Source organism: Callorhinchus milii, unplaced genomic scaffold (genome assembly GCF_018977255.1).
Source record: "Callorhinchus milii isolate IMCB2004 unplaced genomic scaffold, IMCB_Cmil_1.0 Scaffold10, whole genome shotgun sequence".
NCBI classification, from domain to species: Eukaryota; Metazoa; Chordata; class Chondrichthyes; order Chimaeriformes; family Callorhinchidae; genus Callorhinchus; species Callorhinchus milii.
In genome coordinates, this window is record NW_024704751.1 from 8,374,272 (window position 1) to 8,400,789 (window position 26,518).

The following is a 26,518-nucleotide window of genomic DNA, read 5'->3' on the forward strand; positions in this document are numbered from 1 at the left end:
CCCCCGAGTGCCGGATGGTGGTTCTGCACGCACGGCCCGAGGGAGACATCGAGGGAATTGATCGGAAGACGCAGTTCCAATGGTTGATTCTTCCCAGTACCTGGAGGTTGCGGTGGACAACAACCTTTGCCTGAACACTGTCCTGAAGGACCGCACTGAGAAGGGGGGAGGCGGGGGGCAAAGGGCACTCTGGTCATACTCATCGCTCAAGGACAGCAAGGTCCCAGTGCAGGTCGAGCTTGTGGCCTACGAGAACTGTGTGCAAACCGTCTTCCTTTATGGATCCGAGCTTCAGGGGATGCAGTGAAGAGGCTTCTTCCGGCTCGTTTGCCAAGCCCAGGATCAAGCGACGAGGTGGCAAACACGGGAAGCAGCTGCAGGGAGGGAGGCCTACACTGACCTGTCACTGAGACCCCTGGAGGCAGAGGTGGCTTCACAGCGGGTATGTCTATTTGCCAAGAGCCCCTTGAGGACCTGGATTGAGCAGCTGGTGCTGAGTCAGCCGGGTACCCTGCATTGGACTTGGACCTCGAGAACATCAAGGTGGCTGGCACCTCACAAGCACATCGGTGTCCCACAAACGGGTGTGGATTGAGGGTATTCTCAGATGTGTTTGGGAGATGCCACGTCAATGGGGTTGGCAGAGAAACAGCCAATATCACTCAGCATCTCGTGCCCCTTTCAGTGTCTCTCTCTAACCAGCTCCTCAACCCCTGCAATAACAGTAACGAGACTGGGAGGGCAGTTTTAGCTCCACTCAAGATTTGCACTCACAGCCCAAACCCTTTTGTGTTCTTCCTTCTGCCAATTGTATAGAAAGCCTGTTTGCATTTATTTTTGTAGAAAGCTCCTCCCGTTAAGAGGTATTTAATAAACTTTTATAATCTTCCCCACAAGGGACCGGGCCAGGGCAATGTTTGGGACGAGACGTTAAACCCGAAGCGGTTTGGGTGGCACCGGGGGACATGGGTCTTTTCCAACGCCCCACGGAGGCAGGAGCAGTGAAGACTCTCAGGCTCTCTGTTAAATATTATAAAAAGATTGTATTTCTGCTGGTACATCATCATCATCATTGCCACAATTCCGCTTCTCTCTGGCTCATTTTCCAAAAGCTTTGGCACGCTGCAGCCCGGCTATACATTACCGTAGCCGCCATCAAATTACACTCAGAAATCACTGAGAGAACAGATTTAACAATGAACAATATTAGTGTGAGGTGACAGTCACTGTGTGACTTAGCGCAGTGTGAGGTGATCGTTTCGCCCATAAAATATACAGTCAATTCACTTTATAGCGTATCCTGTGAAGCGCTTTATGAGACGTTTCGAAGACGTGATAAGGCTCTGTATCAAATGCAAGGATTATTATTATTATTATTATAGCGTCACTGTGTGAGGCCGAGACTGTCCCTCACGTACAAGACGCAGGGATCCTCTGTGCCTTTCACTTTGCGAATGGCCTCTTTCTCTCTGGAAATATCAGTTGCAGGGATCGAAACCGGGTGAGACGATGTTTTAAAGATTCTAAAATATAATCAGCTGAAAGTAGAAAGCTGTTGAAAACCCAGAGAGAGAGAGTCTGTGTCTCGGTGTGTGTTCTGGGAGCCGCCAGCAGATTCCCTCACACACACACAACCAAATTCCCCCTGAGCTTCAGCTGTCTTTAACATCGCTCTCAATACATTAGTTCACACCTGGCTTGATTGTTACTCTGCATAAGTTAAGCCGTACGTCTTTGACTGTGCTTTCGGTTATCTTTCCCCTTCCCCGGCGCCTTTGGCTTCCACCCCCAGCTGGGATGCCCTTTGGGAATGTGAAAGGCACTGTATAAATGTAAATTGCATTGTGTAAATTGCATTGGTGTTCTCCTGATGATCACAGCGACTGATGCTTTCGGTTGTGACGTATCGCAGTAAGAGCCCGGAGTTATCACACTGCATCTCCAAGACGCCTGTACTGCCCACCAGGCTCACGGCACTTCAGCAACCTGAGAACAGATAGATACGCGGAGATCGTGAGGCTGCATGTCACACTGCAAATCAACCCTAGGGGGGCGCCGTCTCCTCGTGAGCTGAGCGCGCACTCTGCCAGACACACTGGTTAAAATGGTTCGAAAGGGAGCGTGAATCTACCACACCCCAAATTTTGTTCGTTGTTCATTGCAGTGTTGTTATCATTCAGACTCTCAAGTCGGTGACAGCACGGGGAGTGACACAGTAAAGCTCCCTTGTACACTGTCTGTCCACACTCCCAGGTCAGGGTTAGAGACGAGAGTAAAGCTCCCTCTACACTATCCGTCCACACTCCGAGAGTAAAGCTCCCTTTTCTGCCCTTTCACCTGAGGTCCTGCCCGTGTCTATCTCAGGCCCATCCTGAATTGTAATGAAAACAGAGCCACCCACTGAGCTCATCCGAGCTGCAATCTTCCCTACGATACCGGTAAGGATCCCGACATGTGCTGCTTCTGATGTTTCTCAGATTGATAGACGCTGAGAGAAAGCCTCACCACCAGCCCTCACCCTCCAGCATGTTCTCTGGCTGGTTCTGCTGATGGGATACTTTGCCTTTATTGCCCTGCTCTCACGTGAGCCATAACGTGCCTATCTTTATGCCTCTCGTGTCCCAATGATGATAGATAGTACTCCACCACACACACAGCTATCTGTGTCCGCTGACAATGACATTCTTAATATAGACACGGCCTGGATTCTCCGAAACAGTGGCTTTACACGGGTTAACAGGAGAGCAGTTACCGGGGCAGGCAACTCTGCACTCTTTGCGAGAGACACGCAAGGAGGTGGGGGGTTGGGGGTGGAGGGGAGGTTTGTGAAAGGCAGTGATTGGCTTCCTTCCGTGTATCTGCAGATTACCACAGGGGGGGGAATAGGAGGGGTGGGGAATAAATAACAACAACTAACATCTATATAACGCCACTCACGCGGGGTAGTGTCCCGGAGCTCTTAGTTTGGCAAGGATTAATTTGTTTGAACGGCCCATTTCCATGCTGGGTTACTCTAAATTAATCTAGGGTTACTCTAGGTTATTCCGGGTTACTCTAGATTACTCTACGTTAGTCTAGGTAAGAGAATCTGACGTACCCGAGGAGTCCTGCGGGAACGAGGAGCATCGCTGCTCCGAAAACAAATGTGAAACCTTTCATAAAGTGCAGTGTGGCCGGGTACAGAGAGCTGAAGATCCAGGTGGACATCAGCGAGCACAAGCTCTCCACACACGCCACTGCTGCAAAGAGGGCACCTGTATACAGAAAGAGGAGACAGCGGTTATTACGCAATCCAACACTTAACGCAGCATAGACTTCGTGGAGTCCTGCAGTGTGTCGGTTATCGAGCACTCGCCTCGCAAGCGGGTTCAATACCCGGGTGTGACAGGGCGAAACCTTAGGCAAGTTTCCTTACTCCACGCGCCTCTGTTTACCTCGCAGTAAGTAGGAACCCGGTTGTTAGTCGATTGTCGTATCGCTTTTCCGGGGATAATAATCCCTTCAAAAAAAAACAAATAAAATAATAATTTGGTCACTCAATCCACGACTGTTTGTGGGACGCTGCTGTGCGCAATTGGCTGCCGCGTTTCACCCACAAAATAGACAGTCAACCACTTTACAGTATATTCTGTGAAGTGCTTCAAGACATCTCAGTGACGTGATAAGTTGCTATTTCAAATAATAATTATTCTGATGAACAATAATTAATTATTATTCATCAGAATTGAGGTGGAATGACTCAGAATTTATTGGGCAAATCTCTGCCGTGTGTTGTAAAGCATTACCCTGACAACAAGGCATTAATAGCAATTGCTTTGAGCACACACTGACGAGAGTCACTAAAAGAGACGAGTGACAGGACAATTCACAACTTCACCTACAATCAGCTCAGTCTTCGTAGCTTCCCAATGCTACTGTCCAGCAAAGTCAAGAGGAAGCTTTGGTTCCAATTACAACACTTGGAGATTGTGTAGGAGAGAGACTGATTACCTCAGGTCAAGGCTGACACTTAATAAACCTTGAATTTATAGGCTCCACAATAAGACTTTTTATCAGTTGAAAAGTCAAACTCAGTAATGAACGCGACCTTTGTTCGTCAAGTGCCTTGCTTGGATAACAAATTAATTGCATGGGATGGCAGATTAATTTATTGTTTACTCAGGAAAACGGCGTTGGGAGGACAACATGACCAGGATGATCTGAGACACTCTATAACCCCGACATAGTGTCTTATCACATTGTTGAGTGGTCTCAAAGTCCTCCTCAGTGACCAGCTGCTGTGAACTGCAGCATGGGATTAACTTCCACATGTATGTGGATGACGCCCAACTCTATCTCTCTGCCTCCACCCTCAACTCGAGGACCACAGCTGAAGACTATTAATGATGCACCAACTCCACTGCTTAATATTATCATTTTGTATTCAAGGTCATGTCATTCAGATATCTCAAAGGGCTTCACAGGGTATGAAGGTCTTAGGAGGGCAAACAGGCACAGACAAACCACTTCCTGCACAGTGTGACACTGTCAAGCAGACTAGACGGTGGTTACAGATAATGCTGACAATTCTCAAGGCTTTCAATAGGGAGACACATCAACAAAAACGACAACTTGGATTTATATAATGCCCTCCACGCCGGATGGCGTCTCAGAGCGCTTTACAGTTTCGGATCCTGGGACCGAGCCAGGGGGAGGGGGGGGGGGGGGGGGAGGTGACCAAAGGCGCAGACGAAAAGAAAGGTTGGCAGCATTGGTTGGCGAGATAAGTCTTGTACTTCCCTGTGCTGCAGTGTCAGCTAAACCCCTAAACCCCCACCCCACTTGATAGATACAACAGCTTATATCTATATAACAATCCTTGCATTTGGTACAGCGTCTTATCAGTTATCTATATGACTCAACGTACTTCACAGGATATACTGTAAATTGGGAGTCACTGTGTATTTTTAGCATCCAATGTCACCCATACAGCCATGAAGTGAGTGACCACAAAATACAGTCAATTCACTTTACAGTATATTCTGTGAAGCGCTTTGAGTCGTACGTCTCAAAGACGTGATAAGGCGCTGCATCAAATGCAAGGATTATTATTTTTATTATTATTTGGGGGATTATTGGGCAGGACAATGGAAGAAACTCCCTTCGCTTTTCCAATAGCGCCATTGGATCTTTAACATCCACGTAAACAGCCAGCCGGGTCCTCGGTTTAACGTCTCACCTGAAAGGCGACACCTTCGACAAGGCAACAATCCCCAGTGCTCGGTCGGAGTGTCGGTTTGCACTGTGCAAGTTCAAGTCCCGACATGATCAGATCGTAAACAGAACAGTTTGTTCCCGATTGTGCCCTCCTTCACCCTCCAGCATCTCTCTACTCTCCTTGTGGCTGTGCGTCTGGTGGCTGAATAATGGACGGTCTCCACGCACCTCACTCCACAGGTGGCCCGTTGTCTCCTGCTCGCCCACTCTTTTTAGCTTTCTAAACTTGCTCTCTTATTCTTCCTTCCAAAATGCGTTCCCTCACACTCTCTTAGTCGTCCATCTATGGTCTCGTCCAGTTACCTAAGCTGTCCCACAGTTCCACATGGCCCTGATTTTAGTCACAAGTCTCTCATGTGGCACTTTATCGAAGAACTTCTGAAAATCCTTCCATCATCCCCAACATACAATCTTCTCCACACTAACAAATTGCATTTATAATAGTGCCTTTCAGGTCAGGAGGGTGTCCCAAGATGCTGAAGGTTTTCACTTGTGCTCTGAATGATGAGACAAACCTGGCTCCCTCGCTTTCTCCAGTTGGTCCGACACCAGATTCCCAAAGCACACAGTGACCACTAGAATTGACTTGGAAAATATTTGAGACCCACAGGTTTGACGTAACCCTAGCTAGAAATTACAATGCAGGAAATCACATGCTAGCAAGAGTAAATCTCCTGTATTTACTGCCCAAAATAGCCTTATCAAAGGCAAACAGAGACACGGCACTACTCATTAATTCATTAACCGAGGGTTATTTGTAGGACACTTGAAGTCGGCGTTAATCCAGCTCCCTGCCTCTTCAGTGACGTTTCTTCCCAATTTACCATCAAGCTTCTATTGTTTAGGGAAGGAAACTGCCCTCAAAAATCAAAGCCAGGAATATGCTCACCGCAACTGCATAATTTTAAAATAAACATTAGTTCAGCTCACATTTCAGGTTAGCTGAAGCTCCAGGGTAGGGTTGAATTGCGTATTCATCAGTGAATACACTTGCCCTTTAAGAGTCATTTTGCAAACACGAGGAGCAAAGTTTAGAGTTACGTAACTTGATCAATACAACACGCAATAGGATCAATGCCAACCCCCCCACCTCCCCTCCAGCCTCTGATCGCGTACGTACACTGGGAGATGAGAGCCGTGGGCTTCAATACCAACCTTTGTCCCAGCAGCAGTCACACACACCCTAAACTGTAGAAACACAGCAGTTCCGCATTGCTAAATTGATGTTCAATGTCCAAGCTAATTTTACCTCCTGGACTAAGTGCTTGCCTGGCCGTGGAGTCCTGTAGCTCAGTGGTTAGAGCACTCGCTTTGCAAGCGAGAGACCAGAGTTCAATTCCAGGCAGAGGGCGAAACCTCGGGCAAGTTTCCTTACTCCACACAGAGCCTAATAATAATCCCTCCAAAACCAAAAACAATAATAAATTGGTCATTTTCAATCCTCGACTGTCTGTGGGACATTGCTGTGCGCAATTGGCTGCCGCGTTCGCCCACAAATATACAGTCAATTCACTTTACAGTGTGTTCTGTGAAGCGCTTTGGAACGTCCTCCCGACGTGAAAAGCGCTATATCAAATGCAAGGATTATTATTATTGCCTTCATATGGCATATGTATCACCCTGGCACACTCGGTAGCGCTCTCACACTCGGGAGGCCGAAGGCTGTAGGTTCAAACCCACGTCAGGAGACTTTGAATTCCTGTCGGCTGAACCTGCAGTGCAGTGCTGGGGGAATCTCTTCATTGTTTAAGGTGCTGCCCTTCAGATATCATGGTTAACTGAGGTCCTCTCTGCCCGTTCAAGTGAACATTAAAGATCCCAATGGCACTATTGGAAAACAGAAAGGAATTTCTCCCAGTGTCCCAACCAGCAATTCCCCCAAATTAAAATTGGTCACTCACTTCACAGCTATTTGTGGAACTTTTTTTTTTTGCAAATTGGCTGCTGTGTTTGTCCACAAAGCACACAGTCACTTCGTTTTACGGTGTATCCCACGAAGCTCTTCGACACGTCCTCCTGACATGAAAGCCGCTTATACTGAGTTTTGTGTGTGTGGTGCGGGGGGATGGAGTGGTATAGTTCTTGGAAAAGGAAATTGTGCAGATTTCATTCTCCTCTCAACACGCACACACACACAGTGACTGTAGGATGCAGGATTACATCCATGGCCTTACCTTGCTCGGTCCCCTGTGCCAGCTTCGACATCTTGGCTCGGATCACCGGGGTGGTTGCCATAGCGAGAATCCGCAGTCCGTACCCTGGTGACAGTGAAGAAGAAAAAAAAGAAAGCTCAGTGTTTGTCTTTGGGTCACAGAGCAGCAGAACATTCATTCCCCCAGGAAGCTGTGATTGATCACACCATCGCTCTTTGCCAGAAAATGACGACACCGGTGTCACATCATTCTAAAGTGTTTGCCATTACTCTGGTCACAAAGGAGGTTCAGATCAAGCTTCCCTTTGGCCACCCCCTAATCAGGTGTCCGACAAACGCAGAAACCCATCGCTATGCCTAAAGAGTCTCCAAACCAAACTGATAAGTTCCACGCATCCCACTCTCACGTGGAAATTCCAGAGATGGTTTGTTCAAATGAAACGCGCACTCTGTTTGCTCGCACTCTCTCTTCCTGGAGAGACGCTTCCTGCTTACCCAATTCCAGAAATATTAGGCGCAGGTTGGAAAGAGCCGAGGCTTGGGGACCCGAGAGAGTGTGCGTGACTTACTGCTTCACCAGCTAGAACCCTATAGCTTGCCATCGGTATCGCTGCCTGGCAAGCGTTCCCACTGTTTGTCCAGCCCTAATAATAATAATAATAATAATAATAATCCTTGCATTTGATATAGCGCTTTTCACGTCAGGAGGACGTCCCAAAGCGCTTCACAGAACACACTGTAAAGTGAATTGACTGTATATTTGTGGGCGAACGCGGCAGCCAATTGCGCACAGCAATGTCCCACAAACAGTTGTAGATTGAAAATGACCAATTTATTATTGTTTTTTGTTTTTTTGGAGGGATTATTATTAGGCGTGTGGAGTAAGGAAACTTGCCCAAGGTTTCGCCCTGCCTGGAAATGAACTCAGGTCTCTCACTTGCAAAGCGAGTGCTCTAACCACTGAGCTACAGGACTCCCTACCCATCAGGGCTTTGGCTGCAGGGTTAACAGGAGCTGAGTGGGATGACTCCCTGCCCCCAGTGATTGGTCTGCCCTTCCAGGTCCTGCCGATGAGCCAGGCTGGGCTGTGCGGTGGTCATGAGTGCCCGGGAATACAGCGGACCTGCCTGGCTCAGGAATCAGACTAGAGGGCTGGCTCGATTCTGACATTCCATTGCCAAAATGTCACCCTCCAAGGAGACCCTGCTGACCTCTACCCAAGGCACGAACAGTACCAATATCAGGCCCACCTCACCCTGGCGTTAGAAGTTACCTGTGAACATGATGGGGATCGTAGTTGCCACCGAAATGACCACCAAACCCGCAATGTTGGACATGAGCCCGAGCTCCGCTATCCAGGTGTCCTCCAGGCACTGCTGCAGCAGCTTCAGGCCGAGCAGGCTGCTCAGGTAGGTCAGGTGCTCGGCGGCTGAGCCATAACCGATCAGATCGGACTGCCAGCACAGCGGCGAACTCAGCTCGAATAAGATCAGGACATCCTTGACCCCGAAATGCACGGTGATCACGATGAAGAGGCAGAGGACGTAGAGGCAGAGCTGCCCCCGGCCTCCGTTCTCCCCCCTCCGGCTGGCGAACAAGCGCCACACAGAGCGGTAGTGCTCCGTGGTGAACAGCTTGCTGCTGCCCGCGACGCTCACAGACTCCCGGACGAAGAAGAAAGCGTAGAGTCCCGCGGCCAAGTAGAGGGCAAGCGCGAGCCAGAACGGGTTGGTGTAGCCCTGCGCCTTCCTCCACTGCCCGCCGATAACGCTGCCGAACATCCCAGCGAGGCCCAGGCAGGCCTCCAGCACGGCCACGCGGAAGGTCCGCGCCTCCTTGTCACTGACGTCCGCGATGTAGGAGAAGCAGCCAGCGAGCAGGGTGCTGAAGTCGCCCAGCGCGCCGCTCAGCAGACGTCCGACCAGGAGGCAAGCCACGGGCAGGCTCAGGGACACCACCAGGAGGTAGACGGCAGCCTGCAGAGCCAGGCCCAGGGTGGGCACGAGCAGGATGGGTCTGCGACCCACGCTGTCGCTCCAGGGGCCCAGCAGCGTGGCCGAGAACAGGCCCACGGCAAACCCGGCGCCGTTTATGCACAGGTTCCAGTGTGCGGTCAGCGTCTCCACCTCCTGCACCGGAGAAACGGCAACGGTTTGGTTCGGACCCGACGTCAAATCGACCGGTCGTCAACAACAACAACAACAACAACGTGCATTTATACGGCTCCCTATCACGCTCGGCTGCGTACGGAGAGGCGCAGTGGGTGTGGGGGGGGGGGGGGTATCTGTCTGTGGGGGTGGTGTCTGTTTGTCTGTCTGTGGGAGGAGGGTTGTATGTCTCTGTCTGTGTCTGTCTGGGGGTGGGGGCGTGTCTGTCTCTGCCTGTCTTGGGTGGAGGGGATCTGTCTGGGGCGGGGGGGGTGCTCTGTCTGGAGGGGGGCGGTGTCTGGGGGGGGTCTGTCTGTCTGTCTGGGGGGGAATGGTCTGTCTGGGGGGGGGAATCTGTCTGTGGGGGGTGGGGGATGTCTGTGGGGGGGGGGGGGTGGTGGTCTGTCTGGGGGGGGATCTGTCTGTGGGGGGGTGGGGGGTGTCTGTGGTCTGTGGGGGGGGGTGGTCTGTCTGGGGGGGATCTGTCTGTGGGGGGGTGGGGGGTGTCTGTGGGGGGGGTGGTCTGTCTATGTGTGTGGGGGGGGAATCTGTCTGGTGGGGGGGTGTCTATCTATGTGGGGGGGGTGTCTGTCTATGTGGGGGGGGGGTGTCTGTCTATGTGGGGGGGGGGGTGTCTGTCTATGTGGGGGGGGCGGTGTCTGTCTATGTGGGGGGGGGTGTCTGTCTATGTGGGGGGGGGGTGTCTGTCTATGTGGGGGGGGGGGTGTCTGTCTATGTGGGGGGGGGGGGTGTCTGTCTATGTGTGAGGGGGGCGGTGTCTGACCTGCTGGAGCCGCCGCTCCCCGGGGCTGGCGGTGCTGTTGCAGCCGCGGCTGGAGTTGCCGGCGTAGCCGAGCCGCTCGCTGCTCCTCTGGTAGATGTACTGCGTGGTGAGCGGGCCCTGCAGCACCAGCGCCGCCATGGCCAGCAGCAGCACCGGCTCCACCGTCACCGCGGCCCGGCACCGGCCCAGGGCAGGGCCCAGGCTCCCCCCGCCGCACAGGCCCGGGCCCGGCACAGCCTCGGGCTCAGCCTCGGGCTCAGCCGTCGCCGGAGCCGCCACCGCCGCCGGAGTCGGGAGGGCCTCGGCGTCCGCCATTGCTGCAGCCCCCCTTCCCGCCACCCCCCTCCGAGGCGGTCAGAGGTCACCACCCGCTTTGTAGCCCAAAGTCGCCCGAGCCGTCGTCGAAAGTAGCCCAAAGTAGCCCGACGTCACGCCTCTCCTCCTTCGAAGCCCCGCCCTCCCCCACGTAGACGCCGCCCCCCAACGCAGGCCCCGCCCTCCCCGACGCAGGCCCCGCCCCCCGCCCCTCCCCACGTGGAGGAAGGAGGATAATAATCCCTAATAAATAATCCCCGTGCGGTTCGGCGGGGGGGGGGGGGGGGCGATCGCGCCACTGAGCTACAGGACTCCGCTGTATATAATAATAATAATAATAATAATAATAATAATCCTTGCACTTGATGTAGCGCTTTTCACGTCAGGGGGACGTCCCTGTATATAATATACGGTAAAGTGAATTGTAATAAATAATGTGTAATAACTTATTCCGATTCGATAACGACTTTTGAGAGAGAAGTAGATACTTATTTGGGGAGGACAAGTTTGCAGGGCTATGGGGAGAGAGCGGGGGAGTGGGGTTGATCAGGGCTATGGGGAGAGAGCGGGGGAGTGGGGTTGATCAGGGCTATGGGGAGAGAGCGGTGGGAGTGGGGTTGATCAGGGCTATGGGGAGTGCCACATTCGCCTACAAAATGCGCATACTCACTGGAACCCCTGTAAAGCGCTTTGACGACGTGATAATGCGCTGTAAGGAATGTCAAAATTATTATGTATTATTGTCTTCAGTGCAGGTCTCCACAGCGTTAATTCAAAGCTACGTTCTGCGTGTACATCTCAGAGAAATTCTACTATTGCTTTGAATGCACTCGACAGAGGTAAATGATTCAGGCTGGTAAATACTGGTTAAAGCTAAATCCAGTGTAGTGGTTGCAGTCACTAGATAACTTTCTGACACCAGTTGATTCAGGAACTCACCATTAACACTTAAGAGGAGTTTGGTTACGTGTGGTCAGGTGCTGCACCTTAAGAAATGACCCACTGACACACGCTCTCCCCCCACTCCCCTCTCCCAAAGGCTTCCTATGGAGAGATTTCCTAGGAGAAGACCAACATTCCAAGCAACAGCCTGGATAATGCTTTTTCAATCCATTTATCTTGAATCTGTGTGTCCTCTGGTTACCGACCCAACTGTCAGTGGAAACAGTTTCTCCTTAGTCACTCTTATCAAAACCCCTCAGAATTTTGAGCATCTCTATTAAATCTCTATTAACCTTCTCTGCTCTAAGGAGAACAATCCCAGCTTCTCTAGTTTCTCCACGTGACTGAAGTCCTTGAACCCGAGTGGATTAAACTGTCTGCAGAACTTCACAGGGCAACTGTCCGACTCCTGCCTTCAGCACAGCAGAAAGCACATGGCAGATCTTAACCGCAACTTGAAATTGTTTATTTTCTTTGTATTTTCTTTCGACAATACTAAAGGTACAATAGGTTACTTTCCACAATTAATCCAACAACCAATCGAGAAAACAATAAATGAACAGAGGGTTATTGTTCACCCATTTTACCCAGTAAATTGTTAACTTTGGTGTTTATGTACGTGAATAAATAACTCAATTGAAAAATTGGATTCAAGGGGATATTATCTCTGCAGCTTTGATTTGGAAACAAGGCTAGTGTGACTGGCCAGGAAAATGATGGATGAGATCACCTATACTCTCCTCCCACCATCAATGGGTGGTTGGGCTTTCAGCCTTTCTGGCCCCGTTCTCCGGAACTCTCTGTTATTGTTGGGCTCCACCACTGTTAACCGCTCCGAGATGCTACCCTGTGTGGAGGGCACTATATAAGTGCAAGCTGCATATACTATATAAGTGTAAAGCTCTGGGGTTCTTCTCGATGTGATAGGTGTGCTACATAAATATTGGATTCTCCTCTGTCTGCTGTGAGCTATTAGCTTCACATTTCCCCTTTCAACTGGTGAAGAGAAGGGATTATTCGGTGAGTCAACCTTGAAGCGGGAGCTTTCCCCTGCCCCACTACCTGGTAGCTCGAAGAGTGGAATATGTAAGCTCATTGCAGATCTGGGGGTCAGATTGGCTCCTGACAGAACACGTGCCACAGCGCTGTACAACAAATGTCTTGTACGTCACAGCCGATGAGCTGAATTTTAGAGGCTTTTCCTCTAAAAGCACTGAATTGCTGCCCAATGTACCCTAAAGTGATTGGCACCACTTCTGTCCAGTGCTGACAACCAGTACACCCCAAGTAGCTTAGGAGGAAATGAATCACGTAATGTGGTACTGACGGGATTGTCCTTTGCTTGTTGCCTGGTGCACACTGAGATATCTCAGCGGGGGGGGGGGGGGGCGTTATAATGAGGCATTACAAGGCTCTCAGTGTCCCTCTCAGTCTGGAGAAGAATGAGCCAGTGTCTTGCTCCTGTACCAGGATATTAGTGAATCATGCAGCTGAGAGGCACATCACGTGCTCTGTTTACTCACCCAGCCATTGGGACGCCATTCAAATGCAAATTGTTGGTGTTGGTGGTGTTGGGGGTGGTGGTGGAGGACTATCTGTCATCTAAAGGGTGTCAAAAAGTTTAGAGCGAGGTCATAACTCATCACGATCCATCTGTCAAACCCTGCGTGAGGGGCTCTATAGTTGTTGTTGTTGTAGTATATTGTCAGCACCCGTCCACAAAATATACAGTCACTGCGCTTTACAGTGAATCCTGTGAAGCGCTTTGAGATGTCTCAACAAAGTGATAAGGCTCCATACCAAATGTAAGGATTATTATTATTTGACACGTCTCAAAGCCCTTCGCGGGACTTTAGTGTAAAGTGTAGTGACTGTGTTATTTTGCAAGCAAAGGTTAATCATTCACTTTTCAATGTGATTAAGTACCTGGTAGGATCAGACCTGCTTGTGTGGTTCCCTGACCGATTGACTCATTCTGAGATGATCCATTCAAGGGGAAAAATGAGAGAGAAACAGTGGTCGGGATTAAAAAGTAATAATCCTTCATTTGATATAGCACACATTATGACGCCTCAAAGTGCTACACAGGAATCACGGCCAAAATGTAGTGACTATTTCCATTGCATCCTCCAATTCATCAAGTATTGCAGTGATTGACCATTAAAGTTTGTGGTCAAACAATTAATGCGTGCAACCTCGTTTGTAAGTGTGTACAGTATCAGGTTATGAAGCTGAACCGCTCTAGGCGTTTCCAGTGTGTAATAAAGCAATCTCAAGAGCTGTAAAGGTTTATCTGCGGTTCAACAGTGTTTGCTTCTTTCAGCAAGTACAACCTGTCCTGTTGGGGACAAAAAATAGACCAGGAATCAAAAAGTTAATCGTTAATTTTCCCCTGAGTTATATACGGCAGAACAAATCATTACTGGCACTGCAGTGATACAGCAGGCTGGAGGAACAAATACTGTGGTGAAATCGCTTGGGGGGAAAAAAATGGCATCGTTTGGGCAAATCGTCTGGGCTTTTCGAAACCCACTGCTTATTTTCCTGATTCCAATTGTGATGCTCCCTCTCCCTCTGGTTATTCCCACCACGGTAAGCAACACAGGTCTCTTTGGGACCTGGCAGCAGATACACACAGCAGAGACCTCTTGACAGTTGGCACCGATTGACGAGGAACAAACACTCCACTGCTAATGCTGTCAATATTTGAGACACTTTGAGATAGATTGTTGACTGCCAATTGTTTGTGAGAGGGAACGTGCCTGCCTTATAGCGATCTCTCTCTCCCACTGCTTTTATTTCTGAGGCTTTCCGAGAGTCTGAATCTGTCCAGAGTTGTGCTTCCATTCAGATGAAGATGTGAAGTGTCAAGATTGAAAAGAGGGAGCGGAGGGACGACAGGAGAGGTAGTGGTTAAGGTGTCACTGGGCTGGTTGCCTGTTTACAGCCTGTCTTCAGCAGAAGCTGGGGATTTAGAGCAAGCTGTGGGAGTCACAATATAGAGGAAGACAGTGAGGGGGAGACAGTGTGAGGTGGTGCAGGTCGGGGATTTGTGAGACCTTTCGAAGTTTTAGTTGCTGTATTAAATGCAAGAATATTATTCATCGCTCTGAGCTGTTTCCCCTGCGCGAAAGACGCTATCGAAATAATAATAATCCTTGCATTTGATATAGCGCTTTTCACGTCTTCTGGACGTCCCAAAGCGCTTCACAGAATATACTGTAAAGTGAATTGACTGTATATTTGTGGGCGAACGCGGCAGCCAATTGCGCACAGCAAGTTGTATGTTGTTGTTATTGATTGCACGGCAATGCTCCACTGGTTATCGGCCAGGAACATTAAAGGTAGCTGAGGTTTCAGTTACTCGTGGTTTTACATGTTTGTGACGGATTCCCCCAGGTGTCCTGGCCTCTACCACGTTCCTGTTATCTGTTACAGTCGTGGGTTAACCCTCGGAGTAAAAAAAAACCTCTGTGGCGTCTGTCCTGAAATTGCCTTTCACACCCTTGATCCCGTGTCCTCTTGAAATCTCAAAGGCACTTTCTCCTGATGTAAGATCCGAACTTTTGCCCTGACAGCGATGTCTGAGAGACCCATTTAGGTTCTCCCGACCGGTCTGCTCCCTGTCACATGGAAGACATGTGTGACAGCCAAAATAACTGCTAATGTATCAGCAACTTTGTAATATCAAGATCGTCATCTTGCGGTGTCCAGATTACTGGAAAACAAAGGTCCAACTTCTAAAGATCAAGGCAACTCTGGGGACGAGTACTCTCATTGGGAGGGACTCTGAGCTCTATTTTTAATCATCTCTTTAGGCTTTGAGCAATCAGTTGTTAAAAGACCCTCTACAGTGCCCAGAAAACAGCCATATCCAATCTACCAAGGTGTGTGCCCACTGAGATCAGGGGTTCTCACTAACAGGACACACTTCCATCCAGTCATTTACTTTTGAGTTGATTTTCTTTCCCCTGCTTGTCAGGGTGTTATAATAATAATAGTAATAATAATCCTTGCATTTGATATAGCGCCTTATTACGTGGTTCAGACGGCTCAAAGCGCTTCACACGATATATTGTACATTGGATTTGACTGTGTATTTTGGGGCGAAACACGGCAGCCAACAAATAGTCGTAGATTGAATGACCAATTTTTTTTGGAAGGGATTATTACTCCTGGAAATGATCCACCAATTGACCAAACACCGGGTTCCTACTTACTGCTAGGTAAACGGCTTTTTGTGAGTTACACAGAGATAAAGTCCAGAAACAGGCCATGTTGGTGTTTATACTCCACACAGCCTCCACCCCTCTTATTGTTTGTGGGACAATAACTGTTTGTGGGACACTGCTGTGTGCATTTGGCTGCCATGCTTCGCCCGCAAAACACACAGTCCATTCACTTTGCAATATATTCTGCTGCACACTTTGAGACGATTCAGTGACGCGATAAGGCGCTATAACAAATGCAAGGATTATTATGAATATTATAAATTGCTGTCGTTGTGAGAAACTGGGAAAGGAAGGGTGGTTTGGATTGAGAGCGATTGGGAAAAGGCGTGTGAGTAGGAGGCTCATGGAGCAGACCCGAGATAGTGGAGCGGAAGGAGTGGCCAGAGAGTTCGGCTGACTTGACACTCTTCCCAAACTGACCCTCGCTGTCCTTTGTGTTTCAGGAGGCCGCCTGTGGGTACACCATCATCGTGATGGCTCTCTACTGGTGCACAGAAGCTCTCCCGCTTGCCGTCACGGCTCTGATCCCTGTCTTATTTTTCCCAATGTTCAAAATCATGGTTTCACAAGAGGTGAGTGTTCCGCACTGCACGCCATTCCCCCTCTTTCACAGGGAGCACAAATAGGAGGGGAAAAGAGCTAGATCTCGATGGAGGTTTCTGCTCCAGGTGGACAAGGTCATGTGGAATTCCACCTTGTCATATCTCCCTTGAAATCTGAGCCTTTCCCTAAACTGGGATCGAGCGAGGCCACAGTGACATATTAACAGCATTGAGTCAATACAGAACAATATTTCAGTTATGCTAAGGCAGGAAGACAAGAATGATCACAGTGTGAAGGGAAGTCAGGACAGATACCAGGAAGTATTTCTTTACCCAGAGGAAAAGTAACAGCTGGAATGCGTTACCCCAGAAGTGGGTTTGAAGTCAGGACAGTGAGATTCGTTCAAGAAACAACTCGATGCTGTAACGGGAGGATGGGAAGGTGGGGATTTTGGAAGGATGAATGGGCTGAAGGACCTCTTCACCCGAACCAATCTCGTGACTTTATAAATCATCAAGAACTGCTATGGTCCATCTCTTTATGGCCAATAAAAATAGTAATAAAATAATAATGATCCTTGCATTTGATGCAACTGCTTTCCACGCCGAGAGGATGTCCGAAAGCGCTTCACAAGATATATGGTGAAGTGAAATGACTGTGCATTTTGTAGGCGAAGGTGGCAACGTTCCACAAACAGCCATGAAGTGAATGACTGATTTTATTTGGAGATTGTTGGCCAGGACCCCGGGAGAGGGAAACACCCACCCAATGATAGAAGCGTTGGGACAGGTAACCTACATACGCTCTTGACCAGGGAATGGTTCCAGGCACAGGAACAAAAGCGGAAAATTAAGGGTTTGCTGGCAAACGTAGATGTGGTAAAAGCCACTGGACAAGCGCATTAGTCTAGAAAATATAAGGCCATTCTGCCCAATGAGGGCATCATTTTATAATAACTGATTCATCATGAACTCTTACTAATTTACCCAATCTCCTGGCCGCTGTGAATCGAAACCAATGAAGAAATTTCCAGAAGATAAAGCTGTGAAGTGTCACTGCTCTCGGGGAGTATATTTTAGTAATAAAGTCATTTCCTTATTATGTTCCCTTAATCTTTTAATCTTTTTTCAAATAGAGAAGGATGTAGCTAGGTACTGTGGTACACAGGGCACAGTGTAAAGGTATCTCTTTTTGTGCTCTCTGTTCCAGGTGTGTAAGCATTATCTGAAGGACACCAACATGTTGCTTATTGGGGGTTTGATGGTGGCTATTGCGGTCGAGCAATGGAACCTGCACAAGCGCATTGCCCTGAGGGTGCTGCTCATTGTGGGAGTCAAGCCTGCACTGTAAGCCTCTACTCATACCTTGTTTGCTGTGACATGGGAATGGGGAGATCACTTTGTTGGTTTTGTAAATCATTACCTGCCACTCAGCTCCTGTAAATCCTGCAAGCCAAAGCCCCAACTGGGTGGAGTATTCCTTTCTTGACAAGCGCCAGGAAACCTTGCCAAATCGTGATATCAATGGCAAGCAATGAGGGTTTAGCCGGTTCGACTCCAGCAGTTACCCCAACGCGAACTCTGGGGTCTCCAAGTCTTGGCTCTCGCCAACCTGCGCCTAATACTTTCTGTAATCAGGTACAGCAGGCTGCGTCCCTCCAGGGAGAGAGTGCACATTCCATTCCAACACTCTATCTCTGGGATTTCCATGTGTAGGTGGAAACGCATGGGATTCTCAGTTTGGTTTGGATTCTCTTAAGCACGGTGATGGGTTTCCCCATGTGTCAGACGCCCGGCTGACCAAAAAGAAAAGGCTAAATGGAAAATGGTGCAGAGTCTGACAACAGAAGGTCTGAAATTCAGGTTTCCCAAAACCAGATCACAGTTATTGGTTCAGTCCAAAGGATAAACCTAACCATCCCGCCGTCCTGCTGCCTGTAGTAGCTCCTGATTTGGATCTTCTCAATTCATGTTACAAAGCTAACTGTAGGATCTCCTCATTTGCAGTTTAATGCTGGGGTTCATGGGGGTGACGGCATTCCTCTCCATGTGGATCAGCAACACGGCCACCACTGCCATGATGGTGCCCATCGCACAGGCTGTGTTAGACCAGCTCAACGTCAGCGGCTCAGAGTTGGAAAATGAGGAACTGGAAAATGGCTTCGTCAATAAGGGTTTGGAACTGGCGGAAAAGGGTTCCCAAATGTCAGACGGTAAGCAGCTCAGTCATGGGCCACACCAGCTGCTCAGGGTGGCACCGAGCAAAGCCTCCGTAGGGGTTTACCGTGGATGGCTCTTTGGGACGAGCAGATCGGCGTTTGGCTGTAACAAGACTCAGGTGCACGTTTCAGTTATAGCCACTGGATGGCGATGTGGAGCAGAAGCCCTGGTTGGTTGCCCATTGCAAATTCACAGCACAGAAGAGGCCATTCGGCCCATGGAGTCTATTCCGGCCCTTTTTAAGAGCAATCCTTTCAGTCCCAGTTACCTGCCCCTTTCCCCATTCTCCTCGTTAGATATCTCTCTGGTTCAGGGGAGGGTGTTTGAGGTCAGGACTTTTAAGGTTAAAAATATATATATATTTGGTCACTCAATCCATGACTGTGGGACATTGCTGTGCGCAATCGGCAGCCACGTTTGACCCATAAAATGCACATTCAATTCACTTCCTGATGATAATGTGGCTGCTGATGCCACACCGTGTTGTTACCGAGGGCTCCACCGCACTGCAATGGGGAGCCCTGGATGAATTTTGGGGAGAAAAGGATTAAGGAATTCAATGAGGATGGATTTCAGATCGGTGATTTTTTTTTTTTCCTGTTCCTAAAACAGGACAAATCTACTGCACAGAGCTGGAAGAGACCAACGAGAAAAAATTGGAACTTGAAGGTAAGAGAGGTCACAGCTGTTGTCAGCGTCCGGCAACAGATGACTAAATTAATACCTGGGCTAAGGGCTCAGCCATGACGAGAGGCTGGGTGGAGACTGGGTAGACTTTGGAATGAGACTATGAGTGTGAGGTTATATCCTTAGATCAGAGGAAGTAAGGGGTAAGTTAATGGCGCTTTTCAACATTGTGAAGGGAAATGACAGGTTAGGTTAGATTGTGGACGACTCCTCCCTCAGGTAGAGGGATCGTTACAATGGGCAGAGCCTTAAAATCCGAACCGAACCATTTACCCTGACGTTTTCCTTCCCAAACGTTCCACAATGTGCCCTGTGCACTCCATTGGTGGTTCGAAATGCTGCCGGGGCACGGGCAACTTCCCTCACGGCCAACTTCTGGGTCATACCGATGTCACTTCCTGTGCGCTGCGAAGTGATGTCATTGGCGACCTGATGACCCGGAAGCGCGGCCATTTCTTCCCACAAAGAAAATCAGGTGATTATAAGCAACAAAAAGCATTCCCCGCCCCACCCAGCCGAGGAGGAGCAAGAGAGGAGTCCCATTCCCAATAGCAGGGTCCCATTACCTTGCCAAGCACAATAACTGACCAAAACGCCCCATTAGCAGAAATCCAATGTGAGCAAACTCTTCCTTTAGGCAACGGTCACACCGGTCCAATCGGAGATGAGAACGGTCAGACGCTCGCAGAGCAAAGCAAAGAGGAAAAAGAGCACACCAAGCTCTCCAAAGGAATGAGCCTGTCCGTGTGCTATTCAGCGAGTATTGGGGGCGCTGCCACTCTGACTGGAACAACCCCGAACCTGATCATGGTGGGACAGCTGAAACAGTACGTATTTTACGTGTTAGCCCAGTACAGGTAACTCCTGATAACTCGACCCTGGCATGACTTGTCGCTGCCGCTTAAGTCATCATGCTGTCAATATCGCGACTGCATTTTCATTCCTTTTATACCGGGAAGCGCTTTGAGACGTCTCGAAGACGTGATAAGGCGCTATATCAAATGCAAGGATTATTATTATTATATTATTCTCAGTCTGCTCTTTGTGAGCAGGAAACACAAACCATGCTCTTGTACTTTCAGACTCTTCCCAGACAGTGGGGACATTGTGAATTTTGCGACCTGGTTTGGATTTTCCTTCCCGGTGACATTGATCATGTTATTCCTGACCTGGATATGGCTGCAGATTGTGTTCCTGGGATTTAAGTAAGTCTGCGCATCCGTTGGTCTTGGACCCTACACTGTGTGAGGACCGCTACATAAATGCAAGCTGTTGATGTTGTTGTTGGTCACTCCATCATCTGTTCCCTTCAGCGATATGACCATCAGCTTGGCTCAATCTCAAGAGTTCGGATGCAGAGGCAAGTCTGCTGTAAATTTCCACGGTTCTGTGGTCCTGACTGAGGCAGGCTGACACTCTCGCCTTGGGTCAGAAGGTTATGGGTTCAAATCCCACATCGGAACTTGAGCTCATATAGTCTCGACTCTACCGTGACACTACAATGCAGTGCTGGGAGGGCTTTCAATCTTAGAGATGCTGTCCTTCGGATGAGGTGTTAAACCGTCTGCTTGTCCAGGTGGATAATAAAGATCCCACAGCACTATCCGAAAGGAGAAGGGAGTTTCTGTCTCCCGGTGTCCTGGCCAACAATCCCCCAAATAAAATTGGTTATTTGTTTCATGGCTGTTTGTGGGACGTTGCTGTGTGCGATCAGGTTGCACCACTCCCCGAGTCAGTCCATTTCACAGTAAATCCTGTGAAGTACTTTGGGACGTCCTCTCGACGTGAAAGGCACTACACTTTTTTTTTTTGACGCATGCGGAAACCCATCACCGTGCTTAGGAGTATCCAAGCCAAACTGAGAATTCCAATGCATCCCACCTACACCTGGAAATCCCAGAGATAAATTGTCGGGATGGAATGCGCATTCTCTCCCTGGAGGGATGCATCCTGCTTAACTAATTCCGGAACATATTATGTAATTACTTATTATTCAAGGCACTATATCAAATGTAAGGATTATTATTACAGTACTGGGTAGAATCCAAGAGCCCTAACATTTGGCTTCGGCACAATTTTGATGTCTTGGTTAATATTTCTCTCTCGCCCAAAATCACCAGAGTATAGTCAATTTGGTCATTCATCTGAAACAAAAACAGAAGTGGCTGGGAACACTCCGCAGGTCAGGCAGCATCTATGGAGAGAGGAAAGTGAGTCAACGTTTCGGGTCCATGACCCTTTGTCAGAACTGGGGCATGTTGGGAGGAGAGGCTTTTAAGAGCTAACAGAGAGGTTGGGTGGGGGTTGGGGGGGAGGCAAGGAAGACAAAGGAGAAAATGGGGTAGAGGGCAGGTCATTCAACTCATTGCTGTGACTGTTTATTGCCAGTACAAAGTTAGCTGGCAGCAACCTCCCACAGTAATGAGCTGTCGCATTTGCCGGTGCACAATTCTCTGCGGCTAAAAGTAACCTACTCTGTGAAGCATTTCGAGTTATTTCGACGGGATAAGGTTCTGCATTAAAACCTGATTTACTATGACGTATCCTTAGCAATTTTCTTTGTTTCAGTTTCAAAAAGAACTTTGGTTGCGGGAAGCTGCAGACAAAGAAAGAGATAGCGGCTTACGAAGTCATTAAGCAAGAAGTGAAAAAGCTGGGGCCCATGACCTTTGCCGAGATTGCTGTCCTCATCCTCTTCATTTTCCTGGTACTGCTCTGGTTCACCAGAGACCCTGGCTTCATACCTGGATGGGCATCAGTCCTGTTTAACTCTAACAATAAGGAGTAAGTCCAACTCTTGTTATTAAGTACTTTTCAGCTCCAAGCTTTCCCCCACCCCAACCCCAACGAAAGATTTTTTTTTAACATCTCTCAAAATGTTATGCTCGGGTCCAAATCCCTGACTGTCCAGCGCCCTGGGATGTCCTCCCGACCTGAAAGCCGCTGCACGCATGTAATTTTGTATTGTGTTGTATCTCACTGTTCACTCCTGTTTTAGTTTTGTGACGGATGCCACTGTGGTCATCTTCATCAGTGTGATTATGTTTATTATCCCGTCCGCCAAACCACGACTCCCATGTTTACACAATGGCGATGATGAAGCAGGTGAGGATGGGACAAGGACCCGATGTAGAGATAACCCAACAGCCTTCAGTCATTGCAATAGATGGTCTCAATAACACCCAAGCTTTACTGTCCATTGCTCCCTGGACACACAATTATCCCAACTATCAGTTCAAGGATACTTTGGCATGGGCACAAGTGATTGTGTTTGATATACAGTCCCTTGGTTTGGCACAAGACAGTCACTATTGGCTCTCAGCCAATTGTCTCCTTTTTTATAGTTCCCCAATCTCATCATAAGCTATAATTATCACTGAGTATTACACGCAGTGTTCAGGACATGCCAATAGAAAGCCTTGCGAAAAATTCTACTTATAAACTTGCACATGGATGGGGCAGGCACTGAGCTCACCCACAGTCTCAGTCTGTACCTCCTTTATCCATTCCTCAGTATTTCTCTCCATCACCAATCCTTCCGTACGCCCACTTCCATCCTTCAGTGTGACTATCCCTCCATCTCCACCCTTCAGTGTGGCTCGATTCACCTTCAGACCTTGACCTGATTGTTTGGGGAACATATTTTATCCAGAGCAAGACTGATAACACCTGGCACAAAAATAGGCCCTTGATTTGTGTCCACAACCCAGAAGAGAGGTGTCTATTGTATAGAATAAAAACGACTCCCCTGTTGTGTTCCCTAATCAATATTCTATCCCACACAGATAGCAAACACAAGTATGGACCAGCTCCCTCACTGCTGAACTGGAAGCTTATCCAGGAGAAGTTACCATGGAATGTCGTGATCCTACTTGGAGGTGGCTTTGCTCTGGCTGAAGGCAGTGAGGTAGAGTGTCATCCAATCAAGCTTTCCCTCGGGATCAGTCTATAGCAGCTTAGTGTAGGGGTCAATGACCAGTGCATTTCTTCTCCTTCAAGGAATCGGGGCTCTCCACTTGGCTTGGAAGCCAGCTGATTCCTCTGCAGAATATCCCGCCCTGGGCCATCGTAATCGTCCTGTGTTTGTTGGTGGCGACCTTCACGGAATGTGCCAGCAACACAGCCACGACCTCACTCTTCCTGCCCATCCTGGCTTCCATGGTAAGACTACTCGCTGTCTCCGACACTCAACGCCCGTGCGCACAAATTTCCATGTGTCTGGAACGGAATGCGCATTCGTTTCTCTGGATGGACGCATTTGCTTACCAAATACGCACACTCACACGGACTTCACGTAACTCTCTCACTCACACGTACTTTCTCTCCCAGCAATCCCTGTCTGAAGTAGTCTAAAGCCTCGTCTCTGGTGTTGTGCTGTCGCTATGCTTTTTGTGTGTTCTGTGTGTTTCGAGTCCCTGGATTTTGAGAGCCGTTATCTGTTTTTGACCGATTCCAGGCACAGCGTATCGGGATCCACCCGCTGTACATCATGCTGCCGTGTACAATCTGCGCTTCATTTGCTTTCATGCTGCCTGTGGCCACGCCACCAAACTCCATTGTATTCTCCTACGGTTACTTGAAGGTGTCGGACATGGTGAGTGTATCAAAGATAACATTTCCAAACTGACAATGGTACCAACCTGCCTTATATTGTGCCTTTCACCTGGAATAAAGCCCAGAACAATAATATTAGGATTCACCAAGACTGTAAAGTAAGAGGACACCGGTTTTGAGTTGCAAAACGGGACGATTTCAGGACAGACACCAGGAAGTGTTTCTTTACCCAGAGAGTAATTAACCACCAGAACAGGTTGCCGGGAAGGGTAGTTTAGGCCAGGATAATGGACTCATTTAAAAAGCAGCTGGACACTGTGCGGAGGGGAAGGTAGGGTGAGTGTTCTGGAGGGGTGGGAATTTGATGGCCCAAAGGTTCTTCTTCATCCAAACCAATCTTGTGATCTTGTAACCAAACAGGGAGGAGAGGATAGGAATTTGAAGGGTTGATGAAAAGCACAGTTAATGAGATTTGTTTTTAAGCGGGATGTAAGGGATTATAAGGGAGGGAAAAAAGGCACAAGGCGTTTGGGGAGAGAGAATCAGACTGCGGATTCAGTGCCTGAATGCTCATTGATACGCAGTATCTGGGCTCACGCACGAAGCATGGTCACTTGAGTGAAATACAGTGTCTGTGGATGCGTACGCAAGACAAGTCATGGTCTTCAGGAGAGAAGTAGGGTCAAACGATAAATGCCAAAGAAATTTTGTTCTTGCCACCAGCAAGCTTCCGTAAGCTTGTTTGCTGACTGTTCTCCCTGTGTTACACAGGCCAAAACGGGCATAATAGTCAATATCCTGGGAGTGCTCACCATATCGCTGGCCATCAACACGTGGGGTCAAGTCTTGTTCAACCTGGACTCCTTCCCATCCTGGGCCAACAGCACCAAGATTCCCTGATATGAACCAAACCTGCGGGCTCTGGACGGACTGCTGAGCAGAGCTGTTAATTTGTTTTGAATTCATGTAAATGTTTCTGTGAAATTGTACCACTGAAGCAGCGCACTTTAGGGATGCAATTTATTTTCAAAAATGGGAAATTTAATGCTGTACACATGTATGCGCACCCACACACGCGCATGCACCTACACACACGGGGCGCGCGCGCGCACACACACACATGCACGCACATCCGTACACACATACAAGCACCCACATGCACGCACACACACACATGCATATCCACACGCACAGCACTATGTAAGGGCTCCCTTTTCCAGACACAAAACCACCTGCTTTTTGTGTTAAGGTGTATTGTAAAAATAATCAAATTGTACAAACCGATGAGGTGTCGAACAAACAATAGGAAAAGTGTCGAACAAACAATAAAAAACTCTGTGTTGGTGTGAGAAGGAGCAGACTGATGAGCAATGGCGATCTGAATCCCAGAATCGGATCCGGCAATGAGGCTCAGCCCTCAGCGTGAGCCGTGAGGTGGTGGGATCTGACTGGTTGCGTGCAGTCCGATTTCACTACCTCTTTGGGGCTTTGTCCACCGCCCTGCCCAGCCCCACCATCGCCGGTTGGGCCTTCAGGCTTTCTGTCCCCACCCTTTGGAACTCCATCCCACATTCCCTTCGCCTCGCTCTCTCCCTCGCCTCCTTCAAGTCCCTCCTCTTCGACCGTGCCTTCAGCCACCCCTCCGTAAGTGGTCAACTTAGTTCTTCAAACAATCTTACATCCCTGCATAAGTGACTTTGAGCCAACGGAACACTGTAAAATATTTATAATTTGTTAAACGATTTCCTTTTTACTAAAATGTGAATAAATTAATAAGCCTTTCATTTTGTGGGTCTTTTTCAGGAGTTACAGACCAGCTTGTGCAGGGCGCTGTTAGTGTCATGTCAGGGTCTTTAGGGTAGAAATGCCGCATAAAGATATCCCACGGCACTATTCGAAAAGAGAAGGGAAGTTTCTCTCTCCCGGTGTCCTGGCCAACAATCCTCCAGAAAAAATTGGTCACTCACTCCCTGGCTGTTTGTGGGACTTTGCAGTGCGCAATCGGCTGCCGCCCAATTCGTTCACAAAATACGCAGTCAATCTACTTTATCTGATGCACTTTGAGATGTCACAATGACGTGATATCAAATGCAAGGATTTTTATTGTTATTATTATTCCATAGACTGTGCCAAGTGCTGTCAGCATTATCCAACCATCGCCAATCACGCCTGGCGCGCAAAGGGCCCACTAACAATGCCTGGCTCCGAACCGGACTATGAAGATCCACGTTGTGGGTGGCCAATTCCAACATTCCATTGCCAGGCGTGTCACCTTGCTGCCAGTTCGGTCACAAGGAGACCTCGCTTGCCTCTCCCAGGAGGATAGCCAATACACCGTGTCTAACTCTCTCTCCCCCGGGTCTAACACTCTCTTTCCTAAAGCCTTCAAATGAAAATAGGTCAAATTTGGAGCATTGCCATTCCAGACATCTCATTACCCAGCACTGAATGACAGGTAACAAACACGGGGTGTACTTATTCACGTGAAAGCAAATTATACCATCATTACTTAGTCTGCGGCATAGTCAATTGCCTGAGTAAGGGAGAGAGGTTCTTATTGAATTATATACCCATGTAAAAAGGCCTCAGTTTGTACAAGTTTAAACTGGTCTTGGAAGGCCATTGTATTGTCTTTCTGCATGTGTCGAATGTTTGTGGTTGTTGAAGGGAGGGATGTCAGGGTTGGG

The 26,518-nt window shown here is 48.7% G+C and overlaps 2 protein-coding genes across 2 annotated transcripts; one reads left to right on the top strand and one right to left on the bottom strand.

Moving 5' to 3' along the window:
* Positions 1-1,023: 1,023 nt before the first annotated feature.
* Positions 1,024-10,654, bottom strand: slc46a1 (solute carrier family 46 member 1). The gene is made up of 5 exons (XM_007896527.2): positions 10,340-10,654; positions 8,682-9,537; positions 7,431-7,514; positions 3,098-3,254; positions 1,024-1,986 (listed from the first exon to the last, which is right to left on the bottom strand). Exons 1-5 carry the CDS (start codon positions 10,652-10,654, stop codon positions 1,929-1,931), a joined length of 1,470 nt encoding a protein of 489 aa, XP_007894718.2. The 3' UTR covers positions 1,024-1,928.
* A 3,378-nt stretch (positions 10,655-14,032) lies between these two features.
* On the top strand, positions 14,033-25,615 carry LOC103180583 (solute carrier family 13 member 5). Its single transcript, XM_007896522.2, has 13 exons — positions 14,033-14,188; positions 16,272-16,400; positions 17,581-17,717; positions 18,378-18,583; positions 19,203-19,259; positions 19,915-20,104; positions 20,360-20,482; positions 21,846-22,061; positions 22,276-22,382; positions 23,063-23,184; positions 23,277-23,438; positions 23,734-23,871; positions 24,603-25,615. The coding sequence occupies exons 1-13, from the start codon at positions 14,087-14,089 to the stop codon at positions 24,729-24,731; spliced, it is 1,818 nt and encodes a 605-aa protein (XP_007894713.1). The 5' UTR covers positions 14,033-14,086; the 3' UTR covers positions 24,732-25,615.
* Positions 25,616-26,518: the final 903 nt, after the last annotated feature.

Excerpts from the sequence above, each read along its gene's own strand:
- slc46a1 (XM_007896527.2), bottom strand. The coding sequence starts at position 10,654 with ATGGCGGACGCCGAGGCCCTCCCGACTCCGGCGGCGGTGGCGGCTCCG. Across the intron at positions 9,538-10,339 it reads GGGAGCGGCGGCTCCAGCAG|GAGGTGGAGACGCTGACCGC; the intron begins GTCAGACACCGC and ends TCTCCGGTGCAG. Across the intron at positions 3,255-7,430 it reads GGCACAGGGGACCGAGCAAG|GTGCCCTCTTTGCAGCAGTG; the intron begins GTAAGGCCATGG and ends TTCTGTATACAG.
- LOC103180583 (XM_007896522.2), top strand. The coding sequence starts at position 14,087 with ATGGCATCGTTTGGGCAAATCGTCTGGGCTTTTCGAAACCCACTGCTT. Across the intron at positions 17,718-18,377 it reads GTGGGAGTCAAGCCTGCACT|TTTAATGCTGGGGTTCATGG; the intron begins GTAAGCCTCTAC and ends CCTCATTTGCAG. Across the intron at positions 23,185-23,276 it reads CTCTGGCTGAAGGCAGTGAG|GAATCGGGGCTCTCCACTTG; the intron begins GTAGAGTGTCAT and ends TTCTCCTTCAAG.